Here is a 12557-nt window from a genome sequence, read left to right as displayed (position 1 = left end):
CGCGTACCTTCTTGAACCCATCCGTGACATTTTTGCAGCTCTATAGTTCTTCGCCCCTCTCACTGTTTTATGTGAAACCTCCAGGCTTACTTATCTTTAGAAAGCAAATACGAAAGTTATACCAATAAGTGACCGGATTATTGTAACGACGTTTTTGTAATTATCTATGCTTTGGTTTTCTGACGTGTTTTTATTTTTGATGTCATGTTTCCCTTCCCAGAAACATTTTCTGTGGGCAGTCATTTTCCCCCATGTCTATCAAGAGAAAAATATCTTCCTAAAATACTGTATAACAAACTGAAAATATGCTGCTTTCTGCATGCTAGATAAAAAGTTACATGTAAAAATAACCCAAATCAGGAATGTGTTGTCATTTTGTTTTGTGCACACTAAAACTTTTAATGCACATTAAATTAGTTTAGTGTGTGTTAACACATTGAAATATGCACCAAAATGAAAAAAAAAATGGAAACAAAACCAGAGAGGAAAACTTTTTGACTGTACACTCCTAATACAAATTTAAAATGAGACACAATGACGAACTGAAGTTGACAACAGTTGGAAGGCAGTTCACCACCCTATCTACATCATTAGCTTTCATATGATTTCAACTTCTTAAGGGACTTATTTATTTATTTTATTTATTTAACATCTTTTTTATACCGACATTAAAATACACATCATATCGGTTTACATTGTAATGAAAGGTTGAAATTACATAGAACAGGGGAGGGGAGAACCAGGAGATTATGAATGAGAGAGTAGAAGGCTCTAGGGGGAGCCTGAAAGTTAAAAGAAGGGGAAGGGGAGATGAAAAACATATTTACAAACATTAATCGTGGATGACCATGATTGATAAACTTAATTACAGCAGGGTGGGTAGGGTGGGTGGCTAGTCTGGGAAGGCCTGGTTTTGAGCATCTTTCTGAATTTCAGGGGGCAGGGCTCCAGATGGAGGTGGGATGGTATGGTGTTCCATTGCGTGGGACTGGCAATAGATAGGGCACGTTCCCTGGTTGCCGAAAGACGGGCCTTCTTAAGGGGTGGGACTTGAAGGGTACCAGCAAGGTTTGCTCTGGTGGGGTGGGCAGATTGCGAGAGTTGGAGAGGTTCGCTAAGCCATGAGGGATTGTTTTTGTAAATAGATTTGTGAATAATGGTGAGGGATTTGAAGAGGATGCGGAAAGAGATGGGTAGCCAATGCAGTTCCTTGAGGACTGGGGTTATATGGTCTGTTTTACGTGTGTTGCTAAGGAGTCTTGCAGTGGCTTTTTGAAGTATCTGGAGGGGTTTGATAGTGGAGTAGGGGAGTCCAAGGTAGACAGAGTTGCAGTAGTCCAGCTTGGATGCGAGGGTGGCTTGGATGACTGTTTTGAGATCGTGTGTGTGAAGTAGGGGCTTGAGTTTTTTGATGATGTTTAGTTTGTAGAAACCGCCTTTAAGGACAGAGCTGATGTGATTTTTTAGGTTCAGAAGAGGACACCGAGGACACAGAGGTTTCGGAGAGCGGGCTGTGAGGTTAAGGAGAGGGTCTTGGGGTCATTGGGGGGGGGGAGGAGCTTGAATGTTTGATGGTTGTGGATGAGGAGAAGCTCGGTTTTTGAGGCATTGAGTGCAAGTTGAAGGGATGTGAGTAGAGAGTTGATGGAAGATAGGCATTCCTCCCAGTAGCTAAGGGTGGCGGAGATAGATTCATGGAGGGGAATGATAATCTGGACATCATCAGCGTAGATGTAGAATTTAAGCCCAAGCTCTGAAAGGAGATTACAGAGGGGTAGGAGATATACGTTAAAGAGGGTGGATGAGAGGGAGGAGCCCTGGGGTACTCCTTGTGTGAGAGGGAACTGAGAGGACTCTGAGCTGCCAAGTTTCACGGAGAAGCATCTGTTAGCCAAGTAGGATTTGAACCATAGGAGGGCAGTGTCGGAGATACCTATGTTTATGAGACTGGAGATGAGGAGATTGTGGCTTATCGTGTCAAAGGCAGCTGAGATATCTAGGAATGCAATGAGAAAATTGTGTCCCTGGTCCAGGCCAATGAGTAGGGTGTCAGTGAGGGAGAGTAGGAGAGCCTCGGTACTCAGGTTTGTTTGTTTATTTATTTATTTATTTTATTTCTTTTATATACCGACATTCAATCGAGATATCACATCGGTTTACAGGTAACTGGGCGGATAGGGTGAGTTCTGCCCTATTTTACATTATAACATGATAACAAGGTAACAAATATAACATGGTAACAATTATAACAGGAATATATGGAAAAAATAATATTATGGCATATAACTTATGTACATTCTTGATGTACATAAGCCAAATTGGGATATGTGAAGGATGCAGTTGTCTTCTAGGTATTCCATAAGTTGGGCGTTTACTACTTTCTCCATAATTTTAGCAATGAAGGGAAGGTTTGAAATGGGACGGTAGTTGGAGGGGTCTTTGGGGTCCAATGATGGTTTCTTGATGAGGGGTTTGACAACTGCATGTTTTAGTGTGTCAGGAACTGAGCCAGCAGATGAGCAGTTTATGATGTCTGCTAGGGGTTGAGCAATGGTGTTGGGAATGGAGAGGAGAATTTTGGTGGGGATAGTATCGGAGGGGTGGGAAGCAGGCTTACTTCTTTTGAGGATGGACTCAATTTCCTTAGTGGAAGTAGGGTCCAAGGTGTGTAGCGTGTACTTACCGGGGGGGGGGGCGGGTGTTTATTGGGCTTGCAATTACTGGGTGAGGGAGTCGTGGGCATAGGGGTGGACATGGGAGGGAACCTGCGGAGTAAGTTGGCAATTTTGTTTTGGAAGAAGAGCTAGCTCTTCACATTTGGCGCCTGTGTCCGCATCGGATGTGGATGGGGTGGTGGGTTTTGTAAGAGCTGCAACATAGGTGAAGAGGTTCTTTGGGTTAAATGAGTATTGGTGTATTTTGGTGGCGTAGTAGTCCTGCTTGGTTTTTTGGATAGCAAGTCGGTAGGTGTGAAGGTAGGATTTGTAGGAGGAGGCGTTCAGGGATGAGGGGTCTTTGCGCCAAATTCTTTCTTTGAGTCTGAGGTTGTGTTTCATATGGCGTAGCTCAGGGTTGTACCAGGGTTTTTTACTTGAGGGGGTGGCGTGTTGGCTACGAGTGACGAGGGGGCACAGGTTGTCGGCTATGTCTCGGGTGAGGTTATCCCAGGAGTTAAGAGCAGAATCGGGAGTGGAGTGATCAAGCTTGTCAAGGGATTCTGTGAGTGCTGCTGAGAGTTCCTCGGGTGAACAGGATTTGCGGAAGGAGAAGGAGTTGTTTTGAGGGGGAATGTTGGTGGATGTGGTGCTAAGGGTGAGGTTTATTTCAATGAGGGAGTGGTCGGACCAGGGTACAGGCGTGCATGTGGCTGTAGTGGGGGTCTGTATGTAGGAGTCGACGAAAAGGAGGTCCAGGGTATGCTCTGCCTTGTGAGTGGGGGTGGAGATGATTTGGGTAAAGCCAAGTGCCTGCAGGGCGGTTAAGAGGGTTTCACAGGAGGGTGATAGGGGTCGAGAGTCAACATGGAGATTGAAGTCTCCTAGAAGAATAGTTGGTCTTTCGTTGTTGATATTGTTGGTTATCAGTTCAATGAGTGGGGAGGGATTGAGTTCCAGTAAGCCTGGGGGGGCGTAGACCAGGCAAATTTGTAGTTTAGCAGATTTGAAAAGGCCCACTTCTAGCCTAGGTGGTGGGCTGATGTTCAGTGGCCTGAGGTTGAGGGTTTTTTTGGCGACTAGGAGTAAGCCACCTCCTTTTCTTTTTGGCCTGGGCAGCGAGAAAATGTCGTGTGATTGTGTAGGGAGCTGGTTTAGGATCACTGAGTCTGTGTCCTTGAGCCAGGTTTCGGTGACTGCACAAATATCGGGATTGTGGTCGTGTAGGAGGTCATCGAGGATGTGAGATTTTTTTGTGAGGGACTGGACATTGAACAGCATAAGGGTTAGGATGGTGAGACCTAGAAGCTGGGTTAGGGGAGAGATGAGGATGGGGAGAAGGGATTTATGTTGTACTTGGGGGGGTTGCAAAGTTAAGGGATGGTGGTCTGTGTGAGGGGTAAGGTAAGCGGGGGATGGGGAAGTGTTTAGAAGGAGTGGAGGCGTGGGGAGGCATAGTGGGGTTGGGGGGGTGGTCGGTGTGGGATGCGTGGGACGAGGAGGGGTGAGAGATGGTGTGGGGGGGTAGGATGCTTCGACTTCTCTGGGATTAGAGTGGGTATGCTGTAGTGGGAAATTAGCAGGTGGATACAATACATGCAGGTGGATACAATACATATGCAGAATGCAGGTACAATACAGTATGCAGGTGGAGAATTAGCAAAGTTTCTAGAAACTTTGACATAAAGTTTTCCGCATTGGGCTCCGTCTGATGATGTCACCCATGTGTGAGGATTACCATCCTGTTTGTCCTCGTAGAAATTGGTATGATGTGAGCAGCTGTCTTGGCCAGTTACTTTGGCTGCTGTATGTGGTTGCCAGAGCACTTCCCCTTCTACTGCTGCTCTCAACACCCAGAATGAGTTGCATCCAGTGCTCAGTACATACTCCTCCTGTCGCACTCAGCCTAGAAATAATACAAAGGCTGGAAGGACTCGAGGAAGCTCAGTAGGGGGAGGATGAATAAGTGCTGTGTACATTGTGTGCACTGAAAAAAGTGAGGCCCTACTATCTATGCACTGCATGCTGCCTATTATCACACTCCAGGGCTTATTCTATAGCTAGGAAGAATAGGCATGCATGTTCTCAGGAAGAAGCTTCTATATGTTTGAAAGCCACTGCTGGTGACTCTTGTTATTGTGATGTGCTGAGAATAGAGCCTAGGTGCTGGTCTGGATCTGAGCATCAGGAAATGATGACTTTTCCAAAGCATACCTGATCAGATCTGAAGGCACACCAGTTGTAGAAACAAATTACAATAAACCGTGCTTTAGACTTGACTTTGCAAAAGAACACACAGAACATAGTGAACCTTAGCACTAAGTAAAAAAAAACAGCCCTATCTGGTTACCTATGGGAGATTTTATTACATTTCAGATTATATCAGGCTGTATATGTAAATTTTTTTTAATGTTGTTCTATTTCTTTTTTTAAATTAGATTCCTATTTAGGAGACAAGAGTTCTTTAACGGAAAATATTAGCACATTCAATTTTACCACTGCTACAAGTTCTTCTTCATTAAAGATTTCTGATAATACCAGAAAAACACCTCTTTCTGTTGGTGGCCAGCATGCAAAATCAGGTTGTAGACTTCGAACTCCACAGACAGGATATTCAGGTATTGTGTTGGATTTTGCAGAAGTACTTTAGTTTTCCATAGTACTATAGGATTTTAACTATGAACAAGTAACATTCAAGGACCAGATTAATAGCTATGCTGAGCTTTAGTTTTCTCCAGCAGCATGAGGTCCAGGCTAATGTTCCCTCCAAGGAGTGACCAGGTGCGTACACATTTTTTTCATGTGAGCAACAATTTTTGAGCACCAGTATTAGCATTTATATTTCTGTATATAGCACAAAGAAATCAAGCATGTGAGTAAATGTATGAGCGATTGCTCACACACTCAGTTTAAAGGGAACAGTGGTCCAGGCTAGTCTCTAGCTCCAGGCTTTAGCCAGTACAGCTGTGAGGGTGAGTTAGCACCCAAGGTGCAAACTAAATGGTCTTTTCCCATTGTGCGCCTCTTCTTAAATGGCAAAGGAGAGGCTTTATTGCCTTGGCCTTCAGGGTAAAGGATGAGGAGTTAACCCTGGCCTATCTGAAACATCTTATGGGACTACCATAGTTTATACCCTGTTTATGTTGTTTATAAGGGTATGAGTAACTTGACATAGGGGTGGCCAACCTTTCGTACACCGAGCCATGAAAACAAAATACATGGTAGTAGAGAGCCTCAACTTTGACAAGGGCTGAGGGTGTTGGGACTCTTTTTTTGCTTTCCCTGCCCAAGAAAGGACCAACACTGTAATCCTCTTTCCCTCCAGTGTCTATCTTTCTCAGCCATCCTGTCTGTCTTTCTTTCCCCTTCCACTCTCTACAGATTCTCAATCCCACAATCCTATCCCCACCCGTCTTGCTCCGCTAAAAAACCCCAGGGTCCCCACTAGTGTACCTCTCAGCGTCCCTCCTTGTCCCCAGCAGTCTGTCTTTTAATTCCCTCCTTTCTTCCCACCACTCTCATTCTCTTGTCTGAAGCCCTCTCTTTTTTCCTTATCACTCCATTACTGTGTCTTGAATTCAGCAAGACAATTTTCCTGCCTGTGGCTGCTGATAACGTCCCTGACTACCATCTTCTCTGCTTGCCTCACCTCTTTTTCTCCAATTGGCTCATGCGGCTGTTAATGCTCAGACCCCACTACCACCTTTTATGATTGGTCCTTGTGGCTTCTGACAACTCTCTTCCTCCTTTGATTGGCCTGTGCAGGCCACTGACTGTGTTTCTGACTCTTCCTCCTCCTCAGTGGACATCCTATCATTTTCCTTCTTTGACCCATAGCTGACAGTGGCTCTGACCCCACCTCTTATTGGCCTGTGCAGGCTGTTTCTAATGTTCTAATCCCCACTTTTCCTTCTCTGCTCAACCCGCACGTTTCCCGTCGATAGTAAGGCTAAATTAGCCATGTTGTCTGGGAAGCGTCACGACCCCAAGTAGGCAGAGTTTCCTCAGTCACAGAGTTTTGACTCTGTGCAGCTGCGTGGTAGTGTTCCCGCGCGATTCCCTCTCCTCTTCAGTTTCTTTGTAGCCAAGCGAGAGGTAAATTTAAAAAGTATGTGTCCTCTGTGTGACTGTCTAGGGAGGAGGGAGGGATCGCATGGCTAATTCATCCTGTTATCTACGGAAACACTGTTTACAATAAGCAAACTTGCTTTTTCCCTTCGATAGCAGGGCTGAATTAGCCATGCTGTCTGGGAGTCCCAAGCTCCCGGGTTGTGTCCATAGTATATGTGTTTTAAGGTTTGAACAGCAACCCTTGAAGTAGTAGACAGTCTCATATGTTTTGAAATGTGGATAAGACTGCTGTGCCTAGCACTGCATCAGAGGTCGTTTGTTGTTGTAGACAGTAGTGGGAAGTAAAGGTGTGGATGGATGACCAAGTTGCCGCTTTGCAGATATCTACTATCGGAACTTTGTTGAAGTGGGCAACTAATGCTGCTGTGGTGTGTATCTGGTGCGCCTGAGGCTTGATTTGTAGTTTGATGGAACGTTTGTTGTAACAGAATAGAACGCATTGTGATAACCAACTGGCGATAGTTCTTTTTGAGACAGGTTGACCAGGATCATTTGGATTAAAGGAAAGGAACAGTTGAGAAGGTCCTCACTTCCATTAGACCAACGGGTCATCACTGACTTTGTAGTTTCCACTCCCGATCCTTCGTGGGTAAGCTTCATTGGCGAAATAGGTAAAGGAGTATCCTTTTCGCCCGAGGATGTTTCACTTACGCCGCCAGAGCCTAGAACACCATTGCTGAAATTCCCTGGTAACTATGCTACTACTTGGGAGATAGCTAATATATCTGCTAGTCCCCTGGCTGAGGGAAGCAGGGCATCAAGCCATTTTGGAGGATCTGATGGGAATGTTTCACAGTTGGCATCTTTGGTGAATGAAGGAGCTGTAGGAGGAATACATATACCAGTTTTCTCGGGAGATAAAGATCATCCTTTGCAAACTGTATTACCAGGGACTACAACTATTCCAGATCCTCCTAAGATTATGATGAGACCAGCAGTGGTGACATTAGATTCACTTTAGGACTTGACTACGGGTCTCATGCAAGTTTTTAAGGATCAATCTCAGCGCCTGGAAGCTGTATCATCTAAGTTGGATTTAGTGGCTACAGACCACCAAAAAATTCTTTCGGACCATTCTCTCACTATGCAGGTTATGGGTTCTGATATAAAAAATTTACAGATTGTAAACGCATCAATAATTCGAGAGCGTTTAAATATTATAAGGAGAATTGAATCTCTGGAAAATTACTCTTGTCGTTTAAATTTAAGAATTACTAATTTTCCTAGGTGCACCTATATCTGTTATAGTGAGAAAATATTTTGCAGAAAATTAAAAAATTCCCTTGGATAGAATACCTGTTTTAAGTAAGTTTTTTTTCTACCATTTCAAAAGAAACAGAGTTTAACGATGATTCCTACTAATCCTTCAGAGTTAAAAAATTTAACAGTTTCCTAGAGGCTTCATCAGAAGAGGTTCTTGAGAGAGCAGCTCTTCTGATGATGTTTCTTTCTTTTCAGGATCTTAATTTAGTAATGAAGCACTACTTTCAAAACTTTAATACTTCCTTCTATGGTGGTCAAGTTCGAATGTATCATGATTTTGCTAAAGCTACACATGATTGCTGTAAGGCTTTCTTAAATATGAAAAAAAGAAGTATTGGATAGTGGTGCATCATTTCTTCTATGATATCCTTGCAGATGTGTGGTAAAAAAAGGAAATAATACCTTTATTTTCTTTAGTTCAGACCAGTTGAGTAATTTCCTTAAAAACCAAAAGAGCCCACAGACTTAAAACAACACCCAATAAACTAGGTATTTAGTAAATTTATGGGAGTTGAGTAAACACTATTTCTTTCTGTATATTAAAATTGTATAAGAATCTCCATATTACAAGTAATTCCCTTGTTTAAAGATTGTGTATTCAATCATATAGAGCTCAACAGCTCATCCATCTCTGTTGTTTCCTTTTCTTTTCTTAAACTTTAGGGGGTAGATTTTCTAAAAGTACGCAAGGGGGTGCACATTTTACAAGTTGTGCGCATCGAGCCCTGCGTGCGCTGCCCGTTCCCTCCGAGGCTGCTCCGAAATTGGAGCGGCCTCGGAGGGAACTTTCCTTCCACCCCCCCTACCTGTGTTTTAAAAGTTACGCCTGCCAGCGGGCTGCTGGCGCGCGATTCCCCGGCCCGGGACCCTGAAACGCCCCTGGGCCGGCACCACGCCCCGACACGCCCCCCCCCCAGAAAGCCTCGGGACTTACGCGCGTCCCGGGGCTTGCGCGCGCCGCCGAGCCTATGCAAAATAGGCTTGGCGTGCGCAGGGGGGTGGGGTTTAAAGAGTTACGCGCATAACTTATGCGCGTAACCCTTTTAAAATCTACCCCTAGGTTTGCTTGGTACTGATCTCATTTTTCTGTACAAAGATACATTTGCTTTGTATTTTATTTGAAAAATCAATAAATAATAATAATAAAAAAAAAGTTGCTCCTGGCAGCTTTGTCAAGAGATGCTAGAGATCTGGTAGTGGGTATCATAAAGCAACCCTTCTGGCTACATACTTTCCTGGGATATCTAAATCTTAGTGGAGTGCCTCAGCCTCATGAATGGTCACTCAGACCATTCAGTTGACAATTCATCACATTGTGGGGTTGTCCATCGACAGGTCTGTCTATGACAGTGAACAATCGAAAACTCAATCAGTTTTGCTCCATTCTTCTCAGTGATCTCAAGATCGCTCAGGATGCTTTTCTAATAGATTGGGGACAAAGCCTTGTGTACGCTTTTCCTCCTCTACTTCGTGTAGCGAGAATGATTCAGAAGCAGCTTTGAGACCAATTCTGCATGATTCTCATATCTCCAGCATGGCCAGACAAGTTTGGTATGACTATCTGGATTGACTCTCACTATGCCCTCCAGACCACCTTAGATCAGATACCCATTTCCTTTTTCAGTAAAGCTGCAAATTCCTTCATCCATATCTGGTGTCCTTCAACCTTAGCATAGATGTTGAGTAAATGATAATAGCCAACCTGTCATTACCTTAATCGAGGATATATTGCTCTTGCTCACAAACCTTCAACTAGGCACAATTATTCCTTTAAGTGGAATCAATATTCAGCTTGATGTGCCCAGAATAGACTCGATCCATTCTACTGTGAGCCTAGGCATCTCCTTTTACACTTCTTATTTGATTCTGGCCTAGCTGTGTCCTTGGTAAAAGTACATCTTAGTACCATAGCGCCCTGTGAACAATAAGCCTGTCAGTGAACAATAAGCCTGTCTCCCAGCATCCTCTGATGGTGAAATTTAGAAAAGGTTTATGGCATTTGAAGCCTCCAGTTTGTAAACTGCCAGTAGCATGGGATCTCAACATTTTTCCTTGCCCAGTTGATGAAACTCACCCTGTACAGTACTACAGTGATGAAACTCATCACTGTAGTACCTTTCATGGAAAGTAGTCTTCCTAGTCTGTAAGCTCAGCGTACAGAGTAAGTGAGTTACAAGTCTCATCCACTATCCACCTTACATGAAGTTCTTCCACAATAACGTGGTCCTTTGTATGCATCCAAAAGTTTTGAGGAACATAATCTCCATTTTCCAAATCAATCAGTCTATAGTACTTCCAACATTTTTCCCGTGGCCACATGCTCATATAAGTGAGAAATACTTCCATAGCTTGCATTGTAAATGAGCTCTGGCCACATCAACAGGCTTCACAGTCCAGGTTGCTTTTCAGAAATGTTCCGCCTCAACCCTCAGCTTTGGACTTTCCATATATCATGAATAATTCAACCTGCTTATCAACAGGAAAAGCAAGTTGGCTTACTGTAAATGGTATTGTCTGTGGATAGGATAGAAAGTTACCCACCCTTCTCCCTGGAGAGTCAGCTACATGGCTAGTTAGCTCTGTAACAGACTGAGGAGCATCTTGAGCAACATCTGCATGGGAACTCTTCTAGCTGGAGAGATGAGTCTGTTTAGTTCCATTGGATGACATCACCTCACATATCATGGCTAATTCATCCTGCTATCTATGTGAAACACTGTTTAGGGTAAGCAAACTTGCTTTCTCCAAATTTTTGAGTTGTCTTTGAATCCCAAATCTCTACATGGAGCACAGTTGTCAAACAGGCCTTAGATAAGGTTGCTTCCTTATACATTCATATCTTTGGCAAAAAATTTACCATGGTACCATTCTGGGTTAACCTACTCGAGGCAAAATCACTAACTAGAGAGAAAATATCAAAGGCGAAAAACTTCCTTGAACTTACAACTGTGCGAAGCTAGTACTCATAGCTACAAATTGTCTATTGAGCAGGTGTAATGTCCCCCTCCCCCTTTTCAGGTAAAACAGATGAGCTGTCTTCAAGGGACGGGGAAGCTGAAGCTGTAATAGAAGAAAACGTCACCTGTTCCATTTGTTGGGGGGGGGGGGGGGGGGGGGGGGACGGACCAGATGGGGGGTTGCGGATTGCTGGTTGTTGGATAGATCCAGGGATAGGTGAATCCCATGCTCACCCTTTCCAACCCCAAAACACCCCTTGAACACCCTTGCTAATTACCCTTCCAGTGGAAGGGAGTACACAAAACAGCCACCACTCTGTGCAATCTTTTATAAATACTAAGTAAATTAAATAAAATAAGCAGGAAAACAGAGGGAAAGGTTAAAGCATAAAGTGGAATAATACTTAGATTTTTGTACAAAGAATATTGCATCATAGAATGTCCACTGAGTATTGGATTTGTAGAATCAAACAGTGGCTGCAATTCCTAACCATCATCTATATAACTATACCTTAATCTTTAAACCCTGGGTACTCAGGAATTAACCACGCAACAATGCTTTGTGCACAGGCCAAAATCAAAACAAAAATTGTTGATGCGCAGATGCATCACGTATGGTCAGTTGAATGAAGCCCGGAAAATGCTATTGAAATCGTGGAGGGCTCTCTGGCCTTTTGTAACTGAATATGACAATAATCATCCAACCAGGACTATGTCCTGTTGTGATGTCCTTCAAGAAAAGTCAAAGAACTAGGAATCTGGAAGTATCTTTCAGCGGACAAGCAGCTTAACTAAACTGTTCAGTCATCCTCTTGCACCTGGATTTTGCCTTTCTAGCAGGGGCTTGATGCACAAATAGTCGAAAGCATACACATGATTGGCTTTTTCTTTTACTGCTCAATATTCCCCATTTATGGGGGAAAAAAAAGAGAAGAAATATTCTCTTTATGTAGTTTTCTCCTTAATTATTTACCTTTCTTTGTACTGGCTCAATGAAGTTTACCCCAGGAATTTCAGCCATCTAGTTCCACCTCTCTCGCTGACTGTGCACCCAGCCACAGAACTAACTTCCTCTGGCCATTGCTTCCAGCATCCGTTCTTGGGGACTGCCTGATGCTTTACTCCAATGCTGTGATGCTCAACACTATGCTGCTCCCATCTCTCTCTCTCTCTCTCTCTGCCTGCTGCACAAAGGCAGGGCAATTCAAACCAGAAAAGGCGCAATTTGTCTTTACATCCCTCTGAATTGTCTGTGCATTGCCCTTGATCCTTTCTGATTTCTCTCCTTTATTTCATTGGCTCCCAAATTAGGTGACCTCATGCACTCTGTTCAGTGTCTGTCAACTGCTTAGAATGCAGAAATCAATAATTTTAAACCAGAAAAGGTTCCTGCAGCACACTTTCCTTGGCAATTAGAGGCAGTTTCTGGCACAGTAATGTGCTTTATGCACATTTGTGGCCAGGGTAAGAGTTCAGCATACATATCCAATTTCTGTTCCCAGAGTGTTACTTTTGGCAGTCCGCACTAGCCTCCGCGGTAAGCCTCACTCAC

The 12557-nt window shown here is 43.7% G+C and overlaps 1 protein-coding gene across 1 annotated transcript in view; it reads left to right on the top strand.

Annotated features, from left to right (window-relative positions):
* The window catches only part of MSH4 (mutS homolog 4), a 184508-nt gene that overhangs the window by 400 nt on the left and 171551 nt on the right, over positions 1–12557 (top strand). The window contains exon 2 of the mRNA XM_029618699.1: positions 5093–5272. Within this exon, the coding sequence (XP_029474559.1) occupies positions 5093–5272 (180 nt within the window). The remainder of the gene's footprint in view (positions 1–5092; positions 5273–12557) is intronic.

The sequence above is a fragment of the Rhinatrema bivittatum genome, chromosome 10, assembly GCF_901001135.1.
Source record: "Rhinatrema bivittatum chromosome 10, aRhiBiv1.1, whole genome shotgun sequence".
In the NCBI taxonomy this organism is placed as follows: domain Eukaryota; kingdom Metazoa; phylum Chordata; class Amphibia; order Gymnophiona; family Rhinatrematidae; genus Rhinatrema; species Rhinatrema bivittatum.
The sequence above is the reverse complement of the archived record's forward strand: the minus strand, read 5'-3'. Positions and strand labels throughout refer to the sequence as shown.